Source organism: Bufo gargarizans, chromosome 10 (assembly GCF_014858855.1).
Source record: "Bufo gargarizans isolate SCDJY-AF-19 chromosome 10, ASM1485885v1, whole genome shotgun sequence".
In the NCBI taxonomy this organism is placed as follows: Eukaryota; Metazoa; Chordata; class Amphibia; order Anura; family Bufonidae; genus Bufo; species Bufo gargarizans.
Genome location: NC_058089.1, coordinates 23,952,084 through 23,975,210, shown reverse-complemented (window position 1 = coordinate 23,975,210; position 23,127 = coordinate 23,952,084). Strand labels below are relative to the sequence as shown.

Below are 23,127 nucleotides of genomic sequence, written 5' to 3'. Positions count from 1 at the left end.
GACCAGGATGGGTATTGTAGTACTCTTTCCCTTTATCTCACTAAAGTCTCCCTCTGTAGAATCTAAGGCTGGCAATTTTATTTTCACAATGGTGCTGTAATTCCCAACCTGAGGGGTACGGCAGGCCAGAACCATGTCCAAGTGTGGAAGGGTGTCTTAGCAATGTCCCTCTCACTGCAGTAAAGTCTCTATTAGCCTTAAACAGCAAAGACCTTACTGACGGGCCTGTTCTTCCTTTTTCTTTTCCTGGAGTATTGTGAAGTAGAGATGGTTTCCTCTTCCTTAATTTCTCCGAAATAGTAGCTCTCTGGAGATCAGGCCTAGTACTCTGAAGAGTGAGCACATGTCATGCCCTCTCACTTCACAACTAACACTAGAATGAGCTAAGGGTGGATATAAGTCTATATCGTAACTTCCTAAAGGGGCAGAGTTAGGATTATTTACATCCATACAGAGATATACTGGTAGATTACAAGACATTAACATATTAAAAACATTACATAACAAGAGCGGTTTGCAAGTATCCTATTCTTGGGCAGTGCACATGTTACAGCCATGAAGTTAAAGGGATTGTCTAGCCAGGAACTTTTTTTCCTGACTAGACAATCCCAAAATGATCAAAGAAGAAGGTAAAAAAGTTATATTCCCCTTATCACTTCCGTTCCAAGTCCCACACAAGTCTCTACGTCCTGATGAAATGTGACCAGATATGGCGATCACATTTCTGTGTCGAGAGGGACCAGGAAGTAGAGATTGGCAGGAGGCAGTGGAATGGGATTTGGTAAGGTGCCTCTAGGAGCAACGGGGTGTTACCATTACACCTAGAGGCTCTGCTCTCTCTAGAACTGCCGCACCCTCTGCACTTTGACAGGACCAGGCAGTGTAAATGTGATCAAAGTGCAGAGGGCGCTGCAGTTGCAGAGAGAGCTGAGCCTCTAGGTGTAACGGCAACGCCCCCGTTGCTCCAAGAGGCTCATTTGCATATATTAAAAATAAATGCTGAAACATATGAACATGGAACCAACACAGATGCCTTCAGTTATGAAGTGCACATGCAACAGGTCAGCCAGTGTCATAGGTACAAATCTGCTGACAGATGCCCTTTACGACTGGTGCTGGTCCAACCCCCGACACCCCCGCCATTCAGCAGTTTGAAGAGCTGCAGCCTCTTCCTAGGCCAGTGACGTCACCTTCCTCTGTCACATGGCCTAGGCCTATACAAGTAAATTGGGCTGAGCTGCAATACCAAGTGCAGCCATTATACAATGGACGGCTGCTGTTCTTGGTAAGCTGCAAGGAGGCCGCAAATCTTATTGGAGCACCATGGGCTCTTCGAACAGCTGATCGATGGTGGCGCTGGGAATTGGACCTCCACCAGATATTGATGTCCTATCCTGAGGATAAGTCATCAATATATTGTCCTTTGGAAAAAAATAAATATTAATTGGCCCGGCCTTTATGTTACTAGGATGTGGTAGTGAAACAGTCAACATTTTTGTATTTAACAGCTTGACTATTTCCATGTACATTGTTCTCTTCCCTTTGGAGACTGCACGTTGCTAAAAATACGCATTATTTCATCCAAGTGTCTTAAAATAGCTGCAGATGAGCCCGTACAATGGCTTGCTTTTCCTCGGGTCTGCTGACTGCTGCTGCCTCTTCTGGCAGGAGAACAATAAACATGACATGCTTTTGTGCGACTCCTGTAGCCTTCAACCTCTTCTGTCTCGAAATCTCGAAGGGTTAACGCAGGAGTGGCTCCATCACGTCTCGCTGGCTGTACAGCGGGCCGAGCAGAGGCCTAATGTCTGACTAATCGGAGGAATCATATTTCAAGCTCTGTACTGTTCCATCACGAGGTTAATTAATCCTTTCTTGTAGTAGATTAAAATAACGGCGCATCGTACCATGTCAATAAGAGGGTCCGAGAGCAAACCCGTGACCGTCACCATCCATTTATATACGGTCGGCGTGTACCAGAGCGGGAGCTCGTCTCGTACAACTCTGCCGCTGCTGCTCATTCCAAGCATGAAAAAACAGAGCTCCATGTGCACTCTGATTCAGATTTTGTACTGGCTGTCAATCTATGCCCTTAAAGGGGTTGTCCGGGTTCAGAGCTCAACCCCTCTGAGCATTTCATACTCCTTGCCCTGTGCTGCATCGCGCAGAGAAAGGGCTGTTTGTTCATATTTTTACACTGCTAGGCAGAGGCATTTGCCTAGCAGTGTTCCCGGTGATGTCATCGGCACTAATGGGCAGGCTTTAGCACTGCTCTAGGCTGTTTTACAGCCTAGGGCAGCGCTAAAGCCCACCCATTGGTGCCAGTGACGTCAGTAGGCTAACTGCTAGGTGGAAGCCTCCGCCTAGCATTCCCATACAGAGACCGGTACATCACCGGATCTGCTGAAAAAGCATGAAATGCTCTGATGCTCCACTTAGAGAGGCTGCCTGGGTGAAGAAGGAGTAATGTCCAGGTTCAGCTCTGAACCTGGACAGCCCCTTTTATTATGGCATAGACGGCCCATGTGTTTATAAACGTGGTCAAACAATTGGTGGAAACACCAAATTATGGAATATGCATTTTTTTATGGAATTTGAGAAAACCGAGACATTGTGTGACCAAAACTGAAACACTGGGGGAGAGTTACTCCGCTATATGAGCCATAATTATAGCATAAGGGGGTTGTCCAACCCCAAAATAAATGTTAACGAGGGCCGGGCGACTGTTTAAATGAAAGAAAAATAGGCACTCACTTACTGACCGCAGCTCCGTTCCTGTGTCTGCTACTTCCGGTCCCCAATGGACCCGACCAGTAGTGTGACTACGGATGACCCATCCATGGTCACGTACACCACTGCAGCCAATCAGTGGCCTTAGCCTTGACATGTCCCCAAACGGCACCGGACCGCTAAGCCTTTGTGGTCACTGGAGCCTCACCACTGAAACAAAGCCGAACTCAGAGGGTGAGGCCTTTTTTCATTCACTCAACTGGCCCTCAACAAAAATAATTTTGGGTAAAGCAAATTTATTTTGCACCAAAACTGGTGTACATGCTTAGTGCAATAGCTGTACTTTTTCTGCCTTAACTGACAAAGGGGTGTGTCTTCATGATAAAGGGTGGAGCTTAACAGCAAAAGGGCATGGCTTAAAATGCACCAAAATCAGCAGTAGGTGGTATAAACCTAGACAAAAGGGTGTAAAGATGCACCAAATTTATCATCCAACATGAGCCATTGTGATAGATCTGCCCCCTCTTTAGACTGTCTAAGCTAGACTGTTCTTTGAGGTTCCTTCAGGGGATATGTTCTGCACAAAAGGTGAGGCAAAAACCTCCAAAAGAGAATGTAGTGCTGGCGCCGGATGTGCAGTAGAGGGTGCCTGCGCGTCATTTGGAGCCTCATTACTGTGACGTCAGGGGAAAGGAGAGGAAGAATTGGGAATTTTAAGGAGGAGCAGATATCAGAGAAAGGTGGCAGTCTTGGGCCTACCCAGCTGGGCACTTGGGAGCCGATTTGCATAGGAATAAAAGTTATTTTCCTGGACATTCAATGACCAACAAAATGTTATACAGGTATATTTGGAATGCTATGACCATGTGCTGATGGACATTGCTGGTAGTTTAATTAGTGAAAAGTCTGTGAGAGACTCCCTTTAAAGAGAGTCAGTCACCAGTAAATTCCCTGATAAACCAGGTGCAATGCCTTGTAGATTTAGCTCAACTGAATATAACCATAACTTTCACTTAGCAAACCTTTGCTTTATTCTGGAGTCTTTTTAATCCATATGTAAATGAGCAGTTAAGTGCCCCGTGGGCGGGCCCACACCACTCTGTGCACCCTTGTTCCACCTGCTTCCTGTGCCAGCCCCTCCCTCTTCTTCTTTATGGACAGAGCCAGGTGAGGTGACTATGCAGAAGAGGTGACTATGGCGTAACTAGAACTGACTGGGCCCCAATGCAAATTTTTGAATGTGTCCCCTTAACCGCCTCTGGACCGCCTAACGCAGGATTGTGTTCCGGAAGCGGTCGATTCATTCCTCCTTGACGCGCTGGCGAATCATCTCGCGGTAAGCGATCTACAGCCTGCCAGCGACCACCAGAGGACACAGACAGCTCTGTAAAGTAGCACCAAACACCACTACGCTACACCCCCCGTCACTTATTAACCCCTTATTAACCCCCTGATCACCCCATATAGACTCCCTGATCACCCCCCTCTCATTAATCACCCCCCTGTCATTGATCACCCCCCTGTAAGGCTCCATTCAGACATCCATATGTGTTTTGCGGATCCGCGGTGTCCGTGTTTTGCGGATCCACGGATCCGCAGATCCGCAAAACACATACAGACGTCTGAATGGAGCCTTACAGGGGGGTGATCAATGACATATAGCCCATATAGACTCCCTGATCACCCCCCTGTCATTGATCACCCCCCTGTAAGGCTGGCTCCATTCAGAGGTCCGTATGTGTTTTGCGGATCCACTGATCCATGGACCGGATCTGCAAAACACGGACACCGCGGATCTGCAAAACACATACGGACGTCTGAATGGAGCCTTACAGGTGGGTGATCAATGACAGAGTGGTGATCACCCCATATAGACTCCCTGATCACCCCCCTGTCATTGATCACCCCCCTGTAAGGCTCCATTCAGACATTTTTTTGGCACAAGTTAGCGGAAATTGTTTTTTTTTGTTTTTTTTTCCCTTACAAAGTCTCATATTCCACTAACTTGTGACAAAAAATAAAATCTCACATGAACTCACCATACCCCTCACGGAATCCAAATGCGTACATTTTTTTAGACATTTATATTCCAGACTTTTTCTCACGCTTTAGGGCCCCTAAAATGCCAGGGCAGTATAAATACCCCACATGTGACCCCATTTCGGAAAGAAGACACCCCAAGGTATTCGCTGAGGGGCATATTGAGTCCATGAAAGATTTAACTTTTTGTCACAAGTTAGCGGAAAGGGAGACTTTGTGAGAAAAAACAAAAAAAAAATTCTGCTAACTTGTGCCCAAAAGAAAAAACTTCTATGAACTCGCCATGCCCCTCACGGAATACCTTGGGGTGTCTTATTTCCAAAATCGGGTCACATGTGGGGTATTTATACTGCCCTGGCATTTTAGGGGCCCTAAAGCGTGAGAAGAAGTCTGGAATCCAAATGTCTAAAAATGCCCTCCTAAAAGGAATTTGGGCCCCTTTGCCCACCTAGGCTGCAAAAAAGTGTCACACATGTGGTATCGCCGTACTCAGGAGAAGTAGGGCAATGTGTTTTGGGGTGTATTTTTACATATACCCATGCTGGGTAAGAGAAATATCTCTCTATCATGACAACTTTGTATAACAAAATGGGAAAAGTTGACTTTTAGAGAGATATTTCTCTCACCCAGCATGGGTATATGCAAAAATACACCCCAAAACACATTGCCCTACTTCTCCTGAGTACGGCGATACCACATGTGTGACACTTTTTTGCAGCCTAGGTGGGCAAAGGGGCCCAAATTCTAAAGAGTACCTTTAGGATTTCACAGGGCATTTTTGACACATTTGGATTCCAGACTTCTTCTCACGCATTAGGGCCCCTAGAATGCCAGGGCAGTATAACTACCCCACAAGTGACCCCATTTTGGAAAGAAGACACCCCAAGGTATTTCGTGATGGGCATAGTGAGTTCATGGAAGTTTTTATTTTTTGTCACAAGTTAGCGGAATATGATACCCAGACCCGAACCCGGACTTCTTCGCAGAAGTTCGGGTTTGGGTTAGGAGTTGTGTAGATTTTATTATTTTACCTTATAACATGGTTTCCCTTATAACGTGTGAAAGGGGCCTAACTGCTCATTTGCATATGGCTTAATTGCACGATTCCTCACAAAGTAAAAGGTACCAGTAAATTCAGCTGAGCTAGCCCTACAAGACATTGTGCCTGGTTTACCATTGAATTTGCTGGTGACAGACTGCTTTTAGGCTGGTGGTAGGTGTAAAGATTTTCCCCAATACCACGACTCCTCCAATACCATTTTCTGATGTTCCCATTTTAACTTTTGAATGGATTCCAAAGCAGCTTACATGCATTTTTATTAGTAATAATAATCTTTATTTCATGTCATTCCAGTGTTGCCTAGCAACAATTTAATTATTTTTGGTCACTATCATGTATGTTTCCAAATTTACAGAAGTAGTCACAGGAGGCTCTGTCTTTACTGCCTCACCTTGCTACACCCAAACCCCCAGCAACCTTCGGCACTCCAGGTGTGGTGAAACTACGACTCCCAGCATGCACACTTGCTTGGCTGTTCTCATAACTCCCATAGAAGTGAATGGAGCATGCTGGAGGTTGTAGTTTCCCAACAACTGGAATGCCCAAGGTTGCTGACCCCTGCCCTAGCTCTACCTAAGCAACAGAAAAGATGAAATATACCACAATAAACTGCACTTAAATTTAACTTTTTGTTATTCAATTTTTTTTTTTTGCGGATAGGATGCAGACCCATTCATTTCAAGGGGTTCGCAAAAAATGTGGACATCACACTGTGTGCTATCCACAACCGTATGTCCGTTCCGTAGCCCCGCAAAAAAAATATAACATGTCCTATTCTTGTCCGTTTTAGGCATTGTTACAATGGCATACGGATGTCATCCGTTTTTGTTTTTGCGGATCTGTAATTTGCGGACCGCAAAACACATACGGTCGTGTGCATGTAGCCTATCACAAATAAAGACATTTAATCCAGCGCGAATCTCCGGGATATAAAACAAGCAAGATCCAGAGGCAAATTGTGAACATTACTGATTTCTTTGTACGCGCTGTGTACCGAGAGGAAGTCTTGAGGGGGATATTATGTTGCAAATAGAGATAGGTTTTTAATTGCACATATGTTATTACAAGGCAACAAACAAGATGATGTTATAACGTAGCGTTCAGGATGAAGGCAAATTCTTTATCGTTTTTGTAAAAAGAAGACATTAGTCACCACAGAATGTGGATTAAATTTTGAAGATATGGGGGACAATGCATTTCAAGTACAGTGCCACCAATGTCTAATCACTAAGGGTTCTGACAGGTGTGACGCCCACCAGATGTTAGTGACAGTGTCATGTCCCTTCTGCTCCTGATGTTGACTTTTTTTGTGCCCACATGGCCCAGCCATATAGAAAATGGCAGAACATATTACTTCTGAGAAAAGAAAAAAAACTGCGGAACTAAGATGAGTCGTAGGGGCCTGGCATTTCCCTAAAGCCTCATTCACACGTCAGTGTTTCACGGATGTGAGCTGTACGTGTTCTCCGCGGACAGCACACGTCCCCATTCATTTGAATGTGTGTATTCACACATCAGTGTTTTAGCGCGGTCCGTGGGTCCGTTTTTTCAGCACAGATGCATGTCCTATTTTGGTCCGTGTTCTCGGATCCCTCACGCCCATTATAGTCAATGAGTCTGTGAAAACCACGGATGCAACACGGATGCCAATCATTAAAAAGAGATGCTTTGAAAATTATTTTTCAGCTGTTCAGTGTCAGTGAAACACGGATGCAACACGGACAGCAAAAAACGAACCCACGGATCTGTCACAGGAGAAAACATGGATTGAACACGGTCCATGTTACCACGGATCCAAAACTGACACGGACGTCTGCATGAGGCATAAGGGTCCATTCACACGTCCGTAGTGCATTGCGGATCCGCAATACACCCGGCCGGCACCCCCATAGAAATGCCTATTCTTGTCCGCAATTGCGGACAAGAATAGGACATGTTCTATTTTTTTCCGGAGCCGCGGACCGGAAGATGGCGGCGCGCTCCGTAAATGCGGATGCGGACCGCACACTGTGTGCTGTCTGCATCCATTCCGTCCCCATAGAGAATAAATGGGTCCGCACCCGTTCTGCAATTTGCAGACCCATTATTACGGACGTGTGAATGGAGCCTTAGTGTTGCCACTTTTTGTGGTCACAGTAAGTGTTGAGAGAAGCGAAGCATTCGAAGTGGAATTCGGTCCGAAATTTAGGTGACTCTTGATTCTAAACGAATCAGAATTTCTTTGTGCTTCGTGGTAACAAATCCGTTTCCCTAAAATAGCAGCTGCACGTAAGATCACCCATAATGTTGCGCAGCCAGCCAAACAGCAGGTAGCCATCCCCTTGTGATGTCACCGCTGCGCAGAGCCCTATAATACCCTGATCCCGCACAGTCGGCGGCATTTTCCTGGGAGCTGAGCATAGGAAGAGACGTCACAAGACGCTCATGCACTAGGGACAGTGTCGCTGCAAACTCAACAGAGAGTGTAGGACAATATTAGAGAGGGAGGGTGTAAGACAAGCATGTCAAACTCAAAGGCTAACATGGGCCAAAAAAACAAAATTTAAGTTTATGTGGGCCGCATAAAAAAAAAACGCCTGGCCGTGCGGATCCGTCCAGACTTACAATGGAAGTCAATGGGGACGGATCCGTTTGAAGATGAAACAATATGGCTCAATCTTCAAACGGATCCCTCCCCCCCCCCCTTTATTCTCATTGGTGGCGCAGTGCGCCCGCCCCTCCTCCCCCCCTCTATTCTCATTGGTGGCGCAGTGCGCCCGCCCCTCCTCCCCCCCCCTCTCTTCTCATTGGTGGCAGCAGCGGCAGCAGCACAGGGGGAGGGAGGACAGCTTCCTTCTCCCCGTGCTGCTGAGAGAACATGTTCAGAAATACTTGCCGGGCCGCAAAGATATTCATTGCGGGCCGCATGTTTGACACCCATGGTGTAAGAAGTCTACAGGGAGGGTATAGGAGACTGCTGAACTACAGACTCTGCTACAATTTATTGCCGTGTACATAACTGTGCAGTGCACCCAGAGTCATAGCTAAGGCCTCTTTCACACTTGCGTTGTCCGGATCCGGTGTGTACTCCACTTGCCGGAATTACACGCTGGATTACTGAAAAACGCAAGTGAACTGAAAGCATTTGAAGACGGATCCGTCTTCAAAATGCTTTCAGTGTTACTATGGCAGCCAGGACGCTATTAAAGTCCTGGTTGCCATAGTAGTAGAGGGGAGCGGGGGAGCGGTATACTTACAGTCCGCGCGGCTCCTGGGGCGCTCCAGAATGACGTCAGAGCGCCCCATGCGCATGGATGACGTGCCATGCGATCACGTCATCCATGCGCCTGGGGCGCCCTGACGTCACTCTGGAGCGCCCCGGGAGCCGCACGGACGGTAAGTATGCTGCTCCCCCGCTCCCCACTACACTTTACCATGGCTGCCAGGACTTTAGCGTCCCGGCAGCCATGGTAACCACTCTAAAAAAGCTAAACGTCGGATCCGGCAATGCGCCGAAACGACATTTAGCTTAAGGCCGGATCGGGATTAATGCCTTTCAATGGGCATTAATTCCAGATCTGGCCTTGCGGCAAGTCTTCCGGATTTTTGGCCGGAGCAAAAAGCGCAGCATGCTGCGGTATTTTCTCTGGCCAAAAAACGTTCCGGAACTGAAGACATCCTGATGCATCCTGAACGGATTTCTCTCCATTCAGAATGCATTAGGATAAAACTGATCAGGATTCTTCCGGCATAGAGCCCCGACGACGGAACTCTATGCCGGAAGAAAAGAACGCAGGTGTGAAAGAGCCCTTAGCTGTAGAATTACTGTGCCGTCAGTATTACAGACAGGTCTAATTGGTCGCTGTGTACATAAATGTGCAGTGTACCAATATTCATAGTTAATCCGTTCTGTTAGCTGTAGACTGAAGCCTCATTCACACGTCAGTGTTTCACGGACGTAAGCTGTACGTGTTCTCCGCGGACAGCACACGTCCCCATTCATTTTAATGTGTGTATTCAGACATCAGTATTTTAGCACGGTCCGTGGGTCCGTGTTTTCAGCACGCATGCATGCTCTATTTTGTTCTTTACATTACTTACTATAAGTTTTCATTTTGCAATATAGTTTATTAGCAAAGGCCTCCTCCAATCCTGAGCTCTTGCAATCTAGACCCCTGCAGACATACTGTCCCTATTCGATCCATATCCACAGAAAGTCACTGCTGCGAATCTATTACAATAGAAGCACAGAGAGGCTTCCCGCTGGAATAGGTCATCAATATCAAAACAGCGAGGGGTCCAACACCCAGCATCCCCCACCAATCAGCTATTCTTAGCAGCCGGCGATAGAAATAACACAGTGGATGGAGCAGGAAGCAGACAGCTCCTACCTTCCAGGTCCTGATGCATGTCTGCAGCTCAGCTCCCACTTAGGAACCAGGCATGACCACTACACGGAGGAAGAAGCTGTCTGCCTCCGGCTGCAATACCAGACTCACCCACACAATAGAGTGGCACTGTTTCCTGGGGGGGAAAAAAGACCTTGTTTTTTAGTCTCATACAACCTCTTTAATTAAAGTGACATCTTAAAGTGTGTCCCCTAAATTTATGGTTTGAAAAACAGGACTATGACACACTTAGATAATGTATGACATGATTGCAATGACTATCTTAAATCTAATCCACTTTTTAGCGGAATGAACAGTCAATTAGTACAAACTAGTTGCTAAGTAAACTCTGCCTAATAGCTATAGTCTTTTACATATGGTTGTTAAGCACTGTGCCCCTAGCAACCAGTCTGTCTTAGATTGCTCAGATCTCTAAAAGGGTTGTCTACTTTGGTGAGCTCATTTTCAAACAACCTATTAGGAAATTTAAAGTTAATAGAAATAGAGCTCTCATAAGTGACCTCTATAAATTAGCCAAGGTGGAGCATGGCCTCAGAGAGACTCTGTTTTCAATAAACATAGTGTAATTCTCCATTTCCCCTGTGGGAGTGCTGTAGGCAAACTGAACACTTGTTGCTAGTTTCCTCTACAGGTAGCAACTGATCACTGGGAGTCCCAGTAATGATCGGGTTATTTTTCAGGTAATTTGTCTACCAAAAATGAATTGTCCAATATGGACAACCTTAAGGCTGGAAGACAGTGGGCTGAGAAGAGCCCAGGAGGCCATTTAATATAATGCTACACTATGTTGTCATAATTAAGCTGTTGCCATTACCCTGTAGGTAATACCTGAGCAAAATATGCTTCCTCCAAAAGGTTATTAGGATATCTTGGTATACTTACAACCTTGTAGACATCATAATTATATGGCGTTAAACAGGAAAGTAGGGTCTCGTAAAGGAGTTTTCCCAGATCCAGATACTGATGACCTATCCTCAGTATAGGTCATTAATATCAGATAGTCCAGGCTCCCACACCCGGGACCTCAGCCGGTTTAAGGAGGCCACAGCACTCCCATGAGCACTGGCCTAGGAAGAGGCCACAGCACTCACTGGAGCACCTCAGTCTCTTCAACTGATCGGCAGGGTTTTGACACCCCTAAGGATAGGTCATCAATATTGGAAATTTGAAAAACCTCTTTAAGGTGCAAATACATTTTCAATTAGGATCAGACTGAAGTCCTTTGGGCCCACCAGAGGATAGCATTCTGAGGGCCCACCTTCTGTGTATATGGGACCTAAAGGCACCACCAATAAGACCAGGTGAGGCAGCACTAGGTAGGGGCAAAAGGGAAGTACAGCCGAAGGGCCAAGGGCTGAAGGGAAGGGGTTAGGTTTTAGTTTTCTCCTCAGGCAGCAGAAAGGCTAGGTGCACCCCTGCCTAAAGGGCCCTGTATTATTAGGGATCCATTACTGTCAGAGCTTGGGCTCTGGTGGGCCAGTCCAATCCTGTTTTCCAAAGCTGCTATTCAGCTGACCGCTATATTTCTTGTTTTCCCCTTACACATACACGCTCAGCTGGGCATGTATGTTTTGAATGGGAAGAGTGGAGAAAACTGCTGGTGGAAGCTTATCTCCAAGAAGAATAAAAAAGGAACGGGCATTGAAATTCAACACCCCCGATCCTTCTCTACCCCAACATCATCTGGGAGAGTTAGCAGATATCCTTACATATTAGATTGGTGACCAGTCCTGCCAAAAACAGCAGGTTTGGCCCAAAATAGCCTAAGGCAGTGATGGCTAACCTCCGGCACACCAGCTGTGGTGAAACTACGACTCCAAGCATGCTCCATTCATTTCTGTGGAGTTCTGAGAACAGCCAAGCAAGTGTGCATCTTGGAAGTTGTAGTTTTACCACAGCTGGAGTGCCGGAGGCTAGCCATCACAGGCCTAAGGTGTATGGGAAGGGGGCCTTTACCCAAGTAGAAAACCTACACTGCGTGCAACCTAGGTAATGGTGTGTTTTGACCTTCATTTTTGACCTCTTTGCATAAGGCATAACTGGGTCAGACGTCTCCTGATACCTTACCGTTTCTTGTTTTTCTTGTTAATGCGAACCCCTGCAGTTCTATGTGAAGGTTATACGCTGTGCTCCTCGTTTTATAATTCACGGTTAGTATTATACTTACAGTAGCTACAAAGGCTGAGGAACAACAATGTACATAATAAGCAAAAGGAACATGCAAGACATGGAAGGAATAAAAAATGGTACTGGACAAAAAAGAGACAAGTAGAAATGATAGGACCTGGGAAGATGAAGTACTTTTCTCTAGAGGAATTCGATATACAGGGAATGAGTGAACTGTGACAGATCATTAGCCTATGGAGAAGGTAACAAGAAAATGATTGGCTTTACAGAAAATGTAAAAAATGAAAGCGAACGGATGGAGAAGAATTGTCACATATGAGTTAACAGAATGACTATTGATGGGGTAAACTGATACGCACTTTGTGGGTGGATGAGATTGAGGACGATAGAGCCACACTTCAATCATGAAGCAAAAAATCCAGTCTCATATAAATGTAAAAAAAAATAATTTTATATCTTCAACCATTTTTTCATTTTTTAAATCAAGACTTCATGTGATTGCTCTCCATCTGCCATATATCAAGGGGGTTTTCTGGGACTTAAAGAGGACATGTCTCCTCTCCATCTATTTGTAATAACAATTCTGGACTGGAACATCTATTCTTATGACTCTATGCCAGGGCTGGCCAACCTGCGGCTCTCCAGCTGGTGTAAAACGACAACTCCCACCATGCCCTGCTGTAGGCTGACTGGGCATGCTGGGAGTTGTAGTTTTGCAACAGCTGGAGAGCCGCAGGTTGGCCATCCCTGCTCTGTGCTGTACTATTCCTTTATTATTCCTTCTAGAAGTTGTGAAATAATTACTAGCAGTTTGCAGTGAAGGTCCATATAGGTGTTACCAGTTGGGGATGTGTGTCCCTGCACTGCCTCCCACTATCCAATCAGTGCTGCCAGTTTCAGACTGTGCAGGGATACCCCTCCGGATTGGTAACACCCAGCTGGACCTTTATTGCAAACTGCTAGTAATTTATTCTTAATTTCTAGCAGGAATAATAAAGGAATAGCACACCATAGAGTCATAAGAATAGATGCTCCGGAATTGTTATTACGTGGAGAATGCAAGTAGTTACTAAAACAGACACGTCAGTGGAGGTGATCGGTCCTCCTTAAATCTTGTTGTAGTTCAATATCAGATCAGAGGGTGCGACTCACGGGCTGAGCTTGCAATACATTTACTAGACACTACACAGTGTATAATACTGTGCTAATTCTCTTCTACCAGCTGATTGGTGGAGGAGAGGGATCCATCAGATGCTGTACTATTTAAGTATTGCTCCCAGAAGAATTGTTTTTAGGAAAGAATGTTTTTTATTAGGTACCAGAAGGCAGCACATGGAGCATTTATGGTGGGGACTCCATGTGCCACCCAATAGGGCATATGGCATGAAACTGTGTTTGACCCCTAAAAATAATCTCAACAATAAATATTCCATGTTCTGGGGCGTAGCTAGGGGGGAAGCAGGGTAAGCGGCTACTTTGGGGCCCAAACTCAGAAGGGGCCCACCCAGAAGGAGGACTAAAATATTTTATTGTCAGGAACCCCTCAACAGTATTAGGCCTCATGCACACGACAGTATTTTTTCACGGTCCGCAAAACGGCGTTCCGTTGTTCCATGATCCGTTTCCGTTTTTGTTTCCGTGTGTCTTCCTTGATTTTTGGAGGATCACCAGACATGAAGGAAAGTGAAAAAAAATCTAAGTCAAGTTTGCCTTGCAAATGATAAAAAAAAAACGGACGCGGACGACAATCTTGTGTGCCTCCGTGTTTTTTCACGGACCCATTGACTTGAATGGGGCCGCGAACAGTTGTCCGTGAAAAAAATAGGACAGGTCATATTTTTTTGATGGACTGGAAACACGGATCACGGACACGGATGACAAACGGTGCATTATCCGAGTTTTCCACGGACCCATTGAAAGTCCGCCGAAAATAACAGAAAACGGAACAACAGACACGGAACACAACAACGGTAGTGTGCATGAGGCCTTATACAGTGACATCATATACAGCGACACTTTAGGAAACAGTCGGAGCGGCTGCCAGGCATCGTCTGAGAGAGTGATCTTGACTAGCCACAGGAGTGGGGGCTGCAAGAGAAGAGGGGGTTGCGAACAAGTTGCTGTGGCGGGCCCCATTTAAAAATTTGCTGTGGGGCCCAGTCATTTCTAGTTACGCCACTGGCCATATTCTTTTTTTTTATTATTTTATTTATTTATTATTACATCAGTATTATTATATATTAGTATATATTTTTTTATATAATTAATCTGCGTATCTCCAAGCCTCTGTGGCAGTGAATGGGCATTTGCCCAAACTAAGTAAACCAAGACAAAGAATATCTTGTGGTGCAGTATTTCATTTTCTTGACTCTTTGTTACATGAATATAGAACTAGAGAATGGAGGGAAATGTTAATAAAGTGTAATGGGAAGTTTGTGAACATTAATTGACTTGGCCTTAAATATATTAGGAAAGAGTCAAGATGCAAAAGTAGTATAAGGAATGATACTTAGAAAATATATAGAATAGAAGTTGAGGACTAAGAGGTGGTATATTACCCAACGGTTCTCCAAAACTGCCTGCTCAATCATTGCTGAAATCTGAAATGTAATGAAAACTGTCTTCTGCTGTGCTTTCCCTGCTCTGTGTTCTTTCCCTGCATGATTTGTGGAATAATCACCTCCTTATATTCTCCTTAGGAATGAAGGACGATTTTCCTTAATCTTCAGTATGTTCTGTATTCTTACTATGCTGATGCCTCTGTGTTGTGTCTCTTTTCCTCCTCTTCCTTTCTCTTGCTTTTGGCCTGTGGGCAGGGAAGGCCGCATGGTGGTGCTGTCCTTGGTGCTGGGTCTCTCCGAGCAGGATGACTTTGCCAATATCCCAGACCTGCAATCCAATGGGTCTCAACAGAACCAGAACACTCAGGGCGAAAAGAGGTAGGAGGGGGGAGCGCAAATGTGCCCTCCCTGGTGGGTGGGGGTCAGAATGTCAGATATTGTATGTTAAGTGTGTAAAATGTTACCATATTGTTCTGTTTCACATGCCTTATCGCAATCAGATGCAGTGCCCATGCTTGTATGAGTCCAGCCGTGTGTGTCTTTTGCTATACTCGGGTATGTCTTAATTTACAAAAATGAGTTTTAGTAATTGGTATATGTCCGAAGGTATCGATGGTATTACATAGGGCCTTAAGAAATGGTTGTAAACAGCTTAGTGCATTACATATGAAATGTTACTCTTGATGTCCTAATAACCACCAGCAATCCTTACAAAATGTGCGCAACGTAATTCCCCTTTGAAGAACAGAAACTTATGGTCAAAATTAAAGGAAACCTGTCGTGAATAAGTTGCAGGCAGCATGTTATAGAGCAGGAGGAACTGAGCAGATTGATATATAGGTTTATAGGAAAAGATTCAGTAGAACTTGTATTTCATTCATTTAAATTCCTGCTCATTCTGGGCTTTGAAGTCCAGGAGGCGGAGCTATCAGCTATATGTATGCATGGTCATAGAGGGAAGGCTGTCAATCACTGATAGCTCCACCTCCTTGATTTCAAAGCCCAGAATGAGCAGAAATTTACAAGAATATAATACAAGTTATACTGAATCTTTTCTCATAAAACTATATATCAATCTGCTCAGCTCCTCCTGCTCTATACCGGTAGTTTACACTGCATTTTTGAGATGGCAGGTTCCCTTTAACAATGGAGAGGACTCAAAAATACTAGAAATAAAAGGTAACGCAAGGTTTCTAATTGCATTCAGCTTAAGATTTTGCATTCAGATTTTAGTATTTTCTCACTCTAGATGTACAGGTATAAAGACTATGGAGACCTTTGCACTTATTTAGTTTATTATTCATTTGCTTTTTTAATGCAAAATGCAATAGGTTTTCTGAGAATGAAATATGAATGAACTATCCTCAGGAGAGGTCATCAATTTCAGATCAGTGGAGGTCTGAGTCCTGGCACCCCTGCTGATCAGCTGTTGCAAAGGTACATAGAGCTCTGCTTCTTCATAGTATATCAAGCACAGCACTCTATATTGTATAACAGCTCTGCTTGTTATTGCGGCTCAATCTCATTCACTGAAATGGGACCGAGCTGCACAAGGGCCATGGATATGACATCACAGGCGAAGGAAAAGGCCACAGTACTAACTCGAGCTTAACAACCTCCTCCCATAGCTAATCAGCAGGGGTGCCGTGAGCTGGACCCTCTATGATCAGATATTGATGACCTATCTTGAGGAGAGGTCATCACAAGATCACAACATTGCTTAAAACCCCTTTAAACAGCTTTCTAAATGGTCTTTATCAAAAAAATGTCTACCATTTTGCTTCTGCTAAATGTGTATAAGTCCTTCACCTAGCTGGTGGTGCTGCTGAATCTGGCATAAACCAATCAGCTTATTGCTCCTGTTTCTGACAGCTCTCTCTGCTCTCCCCCTACCTTCTCTCAGTGAGGTTCTACAAAAAGATATGCCTGGACAGAGGATAGGAATCCAAGGAGGGCAGCTGACACAGGCTGTAGGTAGGGACGGAGGTAAACACAATACAGTCTGCAGGGAGAAGACAGCAGCATCCTGGACACACAGATCCAGCATGTTTTACTGGTAGAGATATGTTCAAGCCTGAAACTAGGAGCAGGTTGCAAACTGAGTATCAGGGGGTCTGAAAGGAATGAAGTTTGCAGACTGAAACCTGGTGTAGTTTTTTTTTACCCATGGTAACAACTAATATATGTCAAAATCATATATTTTTTTATGCAAAGGTTCCATAGCCTTTAAAATAAGTATACAAAGCAGTTACAACATGTAAATGTATTATTACTTTGTAAGTAAAACAATAATATAATTATGTGCCGTGCTGCCTTTGAGATGCAGAAAATAGAAGCTAGGACACCAGGGGGCTTGTGCGGGACATGAACTAAAGGCTTTCCGCTCCGTCAGTGCTTCTATTCAACTTTTCCCTTTGTTGTAGTTGAAAGGGAATTAATTTCATATATATACGAAGAACTATATGAGTGATTTATTTTTATTCGATGTGACACCTGTGAAGTAAACTTACTGTTTCACACCTCATTAAGCGTGCCATACAGCCAGGACCAAGAGGTCACCACCGAATCTTTCATGATCACAGGCACAAAGACCCCATCAATGGGACATTTCTAGTTAAATCATCTGCAACTGAGAAGTGTGAAAAGAAATGCAGACATTTGGCTGGAATCGCAGCTCCAAGTTAACACAGTGTTAATTAAGTGGTCCAATTTTCACTCTGAGGTTATTTTTATACTTCCTATACCACGCTCCATATATTAACACATAAATGCTGTCATTGAACCACAGTCTGTCATGCAGATCTTCCAAATATAAAACCCACAAAAAAAAGGAAAAAACGAGCCTCAAACTGGAGCCCGCTAGTAGGGAGAACATGACGTCTTGATTCCCCATCCAAATGTGGGTGTTAATTCTCACAGTTTCAATATCTGCTGATGATGTTTTGACAGTCTATTTAATGAAGAGTCATACACCTAGGTATATTTATCTAAGTATTAATATACTGAACATCAGACCTTTTCATAAATGTGTTGCCTAGTCAATGAAGGCCCTTACGTGAATGAAGACAAGAGATGACACCCAGAAACTCAAGAGGATTATGCTACGTTCTTCCTACTAGGGAGCAATCTCATGAAGTTCAACCTTTCTAGATTATGATTATTTAGTGTTGAGGGAAGCATAACCCCCAGCGAGACAACTGGAAATTAAAAGACTTGTTTACCCCTCAAATAGCAATGAATCCTCTTGATCCATCACCTCAATTATGCAGTCTTTTAATTGTGGCTTAAGATAACATCACTTATTAACAATTATCTAATCTATATTTAAATCTTGCTCATAAGTTTTCTGTTTGTAGAGAATTCCACAGTGAGGACATGTCGGTGCTAAAAAAAACAAAGACATTTGTTGACTTATATTATCTTTAATTCATCTGTCCGCTTTCGAGTGAATTGTCTATGGCAGAAATTATTTCTTCTGAGAGGATGAAGATACTGGGTGATTTCTTTTTCTTATTTGAGGTATTCTATTTACTTTGTGGGCTTTGAATAAGTAGACAGTACACTGAGAAGTTTTAGGCGGGTGTGGACAAATGCATTCAGAAGAATGCTTTCAAAAATGAAAGCATTGATAATTTATTGTTATCAATTAACAAAACACAAAGTTAATGAACAAAAGAGGAATCTAAATCAAGTCAATATTCGGTGTTACCATCCTTTGCCTTTAAAACAGCATCATTTCTTCTAGGTACACTTACACACAGTTTTTGAAGGAACTTGGCAGGAAGGTTCTTCGAAACATCGTGGAAAACTAAGGATAAGACTAGGTCAGGTTTTGCTGATGCAGTTTTTTCAGGAGTAGACCATTAAAGGAGAGAAAGTATGAAGGACAGATACCACTTCTCCTCTCTTTTGAATTTACTCCTGGTTTTGGCTTCCAAAATGTAATCAAGAAACTTGACAGTGTAGCAGTATCCCAAGAAGGATTTGAGCAAGCCTAGATCCACAGAAGATCTGTTGTTACTAGTTCTCCAAGATGTCTGGAACGACCTTCCTGCCAACTTTCTACAAAAACTGTGTTCAAGTCTACCTAGAAATATTGATGCTGTTTTGAAGGCAAAGGATGGTCACATCAAATATTGATTTGATTTAGGGTAGGATTTTTCAGCCAAAGCTAGAAGTGGATTTGAGAGGAATCAGAAATATAAAGGAAGGACATATACTGCACTTGCCTTCCTGCTGGATTGGCTACTAGCTTTGACTGAAAAACCTGCAAGAAACTCTTCCTCAAAAGCTCCTAAAAAAAAAAACCTCCTATCCTACCCTAAGATTTCTCTTTGTTCATTTACTTTGCATTTTGTTAATTGGTGAAAATAATGTATTAATGGTACATTCACATCTCCGGTGAATGTTTCCAGAGGGCTGTTCCAGCAGAGAGAGAACAGCTTGCCGGTGTTCACCAGATCCAGCATTGCCGGATTCAACAGATCACCGCTGGATCCCTATTGATTATAATGGGATGTGACGGGGATCTGGCCGCTTTCCGGCATAAATAGCAGGTTTCGGATTTACAAATATCATTGCATGCAGCATTATTTGTCCGGCCGACAGCTGGTATTTATGCTGGTTAAGGGGGAAGGCTCATCCCCAATGGAGATGTGAATGCAGCCTACCACTTCTATAGGCTATAGGGAAGAAGAAGAAACGAGAGTTGATGGTACTGCTCGTGTAATGCTCATGTAATTTAAATTTACATGAGCAGCACCAACAAGTATCCTGTTTCTTCTATTTCTATGTGCAATGGACCAGGAAGGGGAGCAAAGGATAAGAGTGGTAGTTTTGGCTCTTAGTGTGGTAGTAGTACTCACAGTAGAAATTCTCCCTCTGGCTCTCCCTGGGGTTGTGCAATGACCAGTGGGCACACCCTTTCTTCCCTCGAGGACAACCAAGTGTGGATGAAGTGGCCAGCGGATGATGAAGGAGTGAGTAACCAGGCCAGTTAATATCAATAAATAAGTCTCTCTTTACTAAAGTGCAGAATAGGAGTAGTAGTACAGCCAAAGGTAACAAGTCACAGTTCCAAGTAAATCATGTGCAATTCCTCCCTAAATAGCAGCGTATGGACAGCAGCAATGATAGAGGTTGTAGTACTTGTTCTCTCTCTCTAAAGTCTCTCTGCAGAACCATAGGCATGCAAAGAGGTTCTTTGTAAAGGTTTCTGTAATTCGGGGCTGACAGGTGCAGATTTAAGACACGGCTGACCAAACTGTCTGGAGGTGCAAAAGGGTGTGCTAGCAATGTTCCCTCTCACAGCAGTCTCTCTGCCATAAACGTGCACAATACTTTGCCTGACTCCAATCCAGGGCCTTGCAGATTCTGGACCTTCTAACTTCTTTTCAAAAAAAGCACTTTGCTGTAGATTGTCTCAGAGGTGAAGGTTCTCTAGGCCCACTCTCTTTCTCAGCTACACTCTCACTACTCACTAATCTGGGCGCAGACCAAAGTCCATCTCCTGGCAACCTAAGGAGATGAGCCAAGGTGTTAACCCTAAACTATCCAGACAGCGATCTTAGCTATGCATTAAATCAAAACATTTTACTTAGCGACATAACATTATGACAATTTCTCCTTTTGCAGTGACCCTGTTCTGGGGTACTGCACCTACCAGTGTTGATCGTTTCAAATGTGAGATCTCAGGAAAGGAATGTTTGGCTGCTGCTAAGCAATCTCTTAGATGACATAACACATAGTGTGCAAAGCCCATGCCCATAGGTCAGTTCAATACCCAATTTAAACATTTATAAGGCTCAAATGTGTTGCCCAATAAAGTGCTGTCCTTCAAGTGAGTGATAAAGATCATTAGGACTTGTCCCTGGACAGATATTGATGTCTACAAGAATTGGGAATGTTGAGAGGAATGTTTTCCCCTCAAACTATTGAACTTTCTGTGCAAGACAGACCAAATCGTGCTCCCGTAACTAAGAAACAGTGCAATCTACATGGCAATCGGCACTGCAGGTGTCCATCAGTTCTCCTGCCGAAGCTGAATTCTTTCATCATCAGTTCATTTTAAGCTTTTGTAAAAAACGGCAAAGTCTTATATTGACACATGTGTAATATATATATTTTTAGGCAGTCCCTGCTGTGCCTAAGTTGATAACTGTGAAGCAATAGTGAGACTCTCGAACCTTCAGAATTTTTGATGGAAGCCTTGAAGAATAGTGCTTTCTGCAAAGTAGGAAATCAGTACAGGTACACATATTGCTAGTTGCTACTACCATTTCTTGGCCAACTTAGAGGTTTCACAACCGATTGGTGGCACTGTTTACCCTTCTGAAGATTCGGACCTAAGTGTAAAATTGGCAATGCAAATTTAGGTGTGTAGAGAACCATCAGAGCCTCTTTTGCCAACTTCAGTAAAGGCAGGTATTCTCTCAGGTCACAGTTAGGGTAAATTCACAGGACCACGCTGCAGCTGTGTCCGTGTTGCGGACCACAAACCACCCTTCCGCAAAACAAGGTAGAACTTGTTATGATGGACCGGTAAGCCAACGGAAACAAACAGAAGCCCTTCCATGTGCATCCAGGTCCCTGCCTCTTTGCCGCAAATACTGGACATGTCCTATGATCACGATGGAGTGAGGCACCATTCCAAGTTTTGGTATTGGGCCCAGTGGTTAAATGTTACACCCCTGATACTGGTGCAACTGTAAGCCGTGCACCGGGGTGGGCTCCCCAGGATACAGCGAAGTCACAAACGAGGAAAACAACTCCACCACCAGCTTTTGCCAAAACATAATTTTACTTAAACGGGGTAATGAAAACAACCCCAAATGCTGGAAACATACAATAAATTTACATACACCCAGCCCGAAGGCTGAGACCCTTGTGCTGTACAGTGCGGCACCCTCCAATGGATGCAGGAGGAAAGTGTGGTCATTTACCTACTGGCGGGCACAACTAAACTGCCACACCTTACCTGTTATTACCCTAAAAAAGCAAGAATAACTGTATGGGTGTGTGGTACGGGCTAGCCTGCGATGCAGCACAACAGCTTACAATCTTACAAAGCTCTACAGGATTCCCCCTCCCATAACTGGTCCTGTAGCACGTGCCTGAGTATTCCTCCTGAGCAAAACGCCAGCCTGGCTTGAGTTTGGGGGAAGTTTATCAGCTCTCCAGTGTGAAATGTCTCTTTAAGTTATGGAGTCTTTGCAATGGACAGTAGTAACACTTGTGGCCTGACACAAACAGAGACCCTAACTAACTAAATACAGGCCTGGCCTCAGTGTCTAGGCGCCAACACTCTAATGAGGTGCGTGATCTCACCGACCCAGGTCTGCTCTGCCTCCGCTGGTGACTCTGAACAGAACAAATGCCTCTCCAACAAGCATGCGGTCCCGCAGTGTATGTAGCTTTGCTCCTCAGCTCTCATCCGCGTTCCTGGAAGCAATCCTCTTTCCTCTGGACAGGATCAGGGTCTTGGACATAATCAGCTTCACTTAGCTGCTGCTCTGGTCACTGATGTATGCTCCCACACCTCGATGCCGTAACTTCACCTTTAATTAATATGGAAATATAAGCAGTCTATAGCTGTGTTTAGGAAACAGCAGCATCTTGTGGCCAAACAGCAGAATGTCAGTCCAGATCATTTAATTTAATCTACACAAACAGTGTTCAGACAAGGAGAGCTGTTTCCCCATCTCACACAACTCTTGATGCCCTAGAACAGGGCTGGCCAACCTGTGGCTCGCCAGCTGTTGTAAAACTACAACTCCCACCATGCTTTGCTGTAGGCTGATACCTGTAGGCAGTCTGGGCATGCTGGGAGTTGTAGTTTTGCAACAGCTGGAGAGCCTCAGGTTGGCCATCCCTGCCCTAGAATATATTTGCTGCATATAATCATGACATCTATTAGCACTTGCATCACCACTGGATCTTCTCATTGTAAACCATTCCTGCTACATTAAACCTTAGCTTCAATTTCCGAGGATAGGGTTAAACTCTATTTGCATCTCCAGTGCTAATTGCTTATTAATGTGCATGGTTGACCAAACCTGCTTGTAATCCCGGGAGATTTTCTGCATGAAGCGTCAAAGGATTATGCTAAAGCTGTAGCCGGTTTACTCCAATCCTTTGTGTGATTGGGGGATTTAATGCAGAAGATCATGAAATCCATGCACATTCCTGTAGCTACTTTCTAATTATCTATACTGAGATCCCA

General features: G+C 44.3%; 1 protein-coding gene across 3 annotated transcripts in view; it reads left to right on the top strand.

Annotated features, from left to right (window-relative positions):
- Window positions 1-23,127, top strand: part of SYT7 (synaptotagmin 7) — a 415,280-nt gene that overhangs the window by 294,482 nt on the left and 97,671 nt on the right. The window contains exon 6 of one of the 3 annotated variants that reach the window (XM_044270329.1): window positions 15,162-15,284. The exons of the other annotated variants lie outside the window; for them this stretch is intronic. Within the exon in view, the coding sequence (XP_044126264.1) occupies window positions 15,162-15,284 (123 nt within the window). The remainder of the gene's footprint in view (window positions 1-15,161; window positions 15,285-23,127) is intronic. 3 annotated transcript variants of the gene reach the window in all.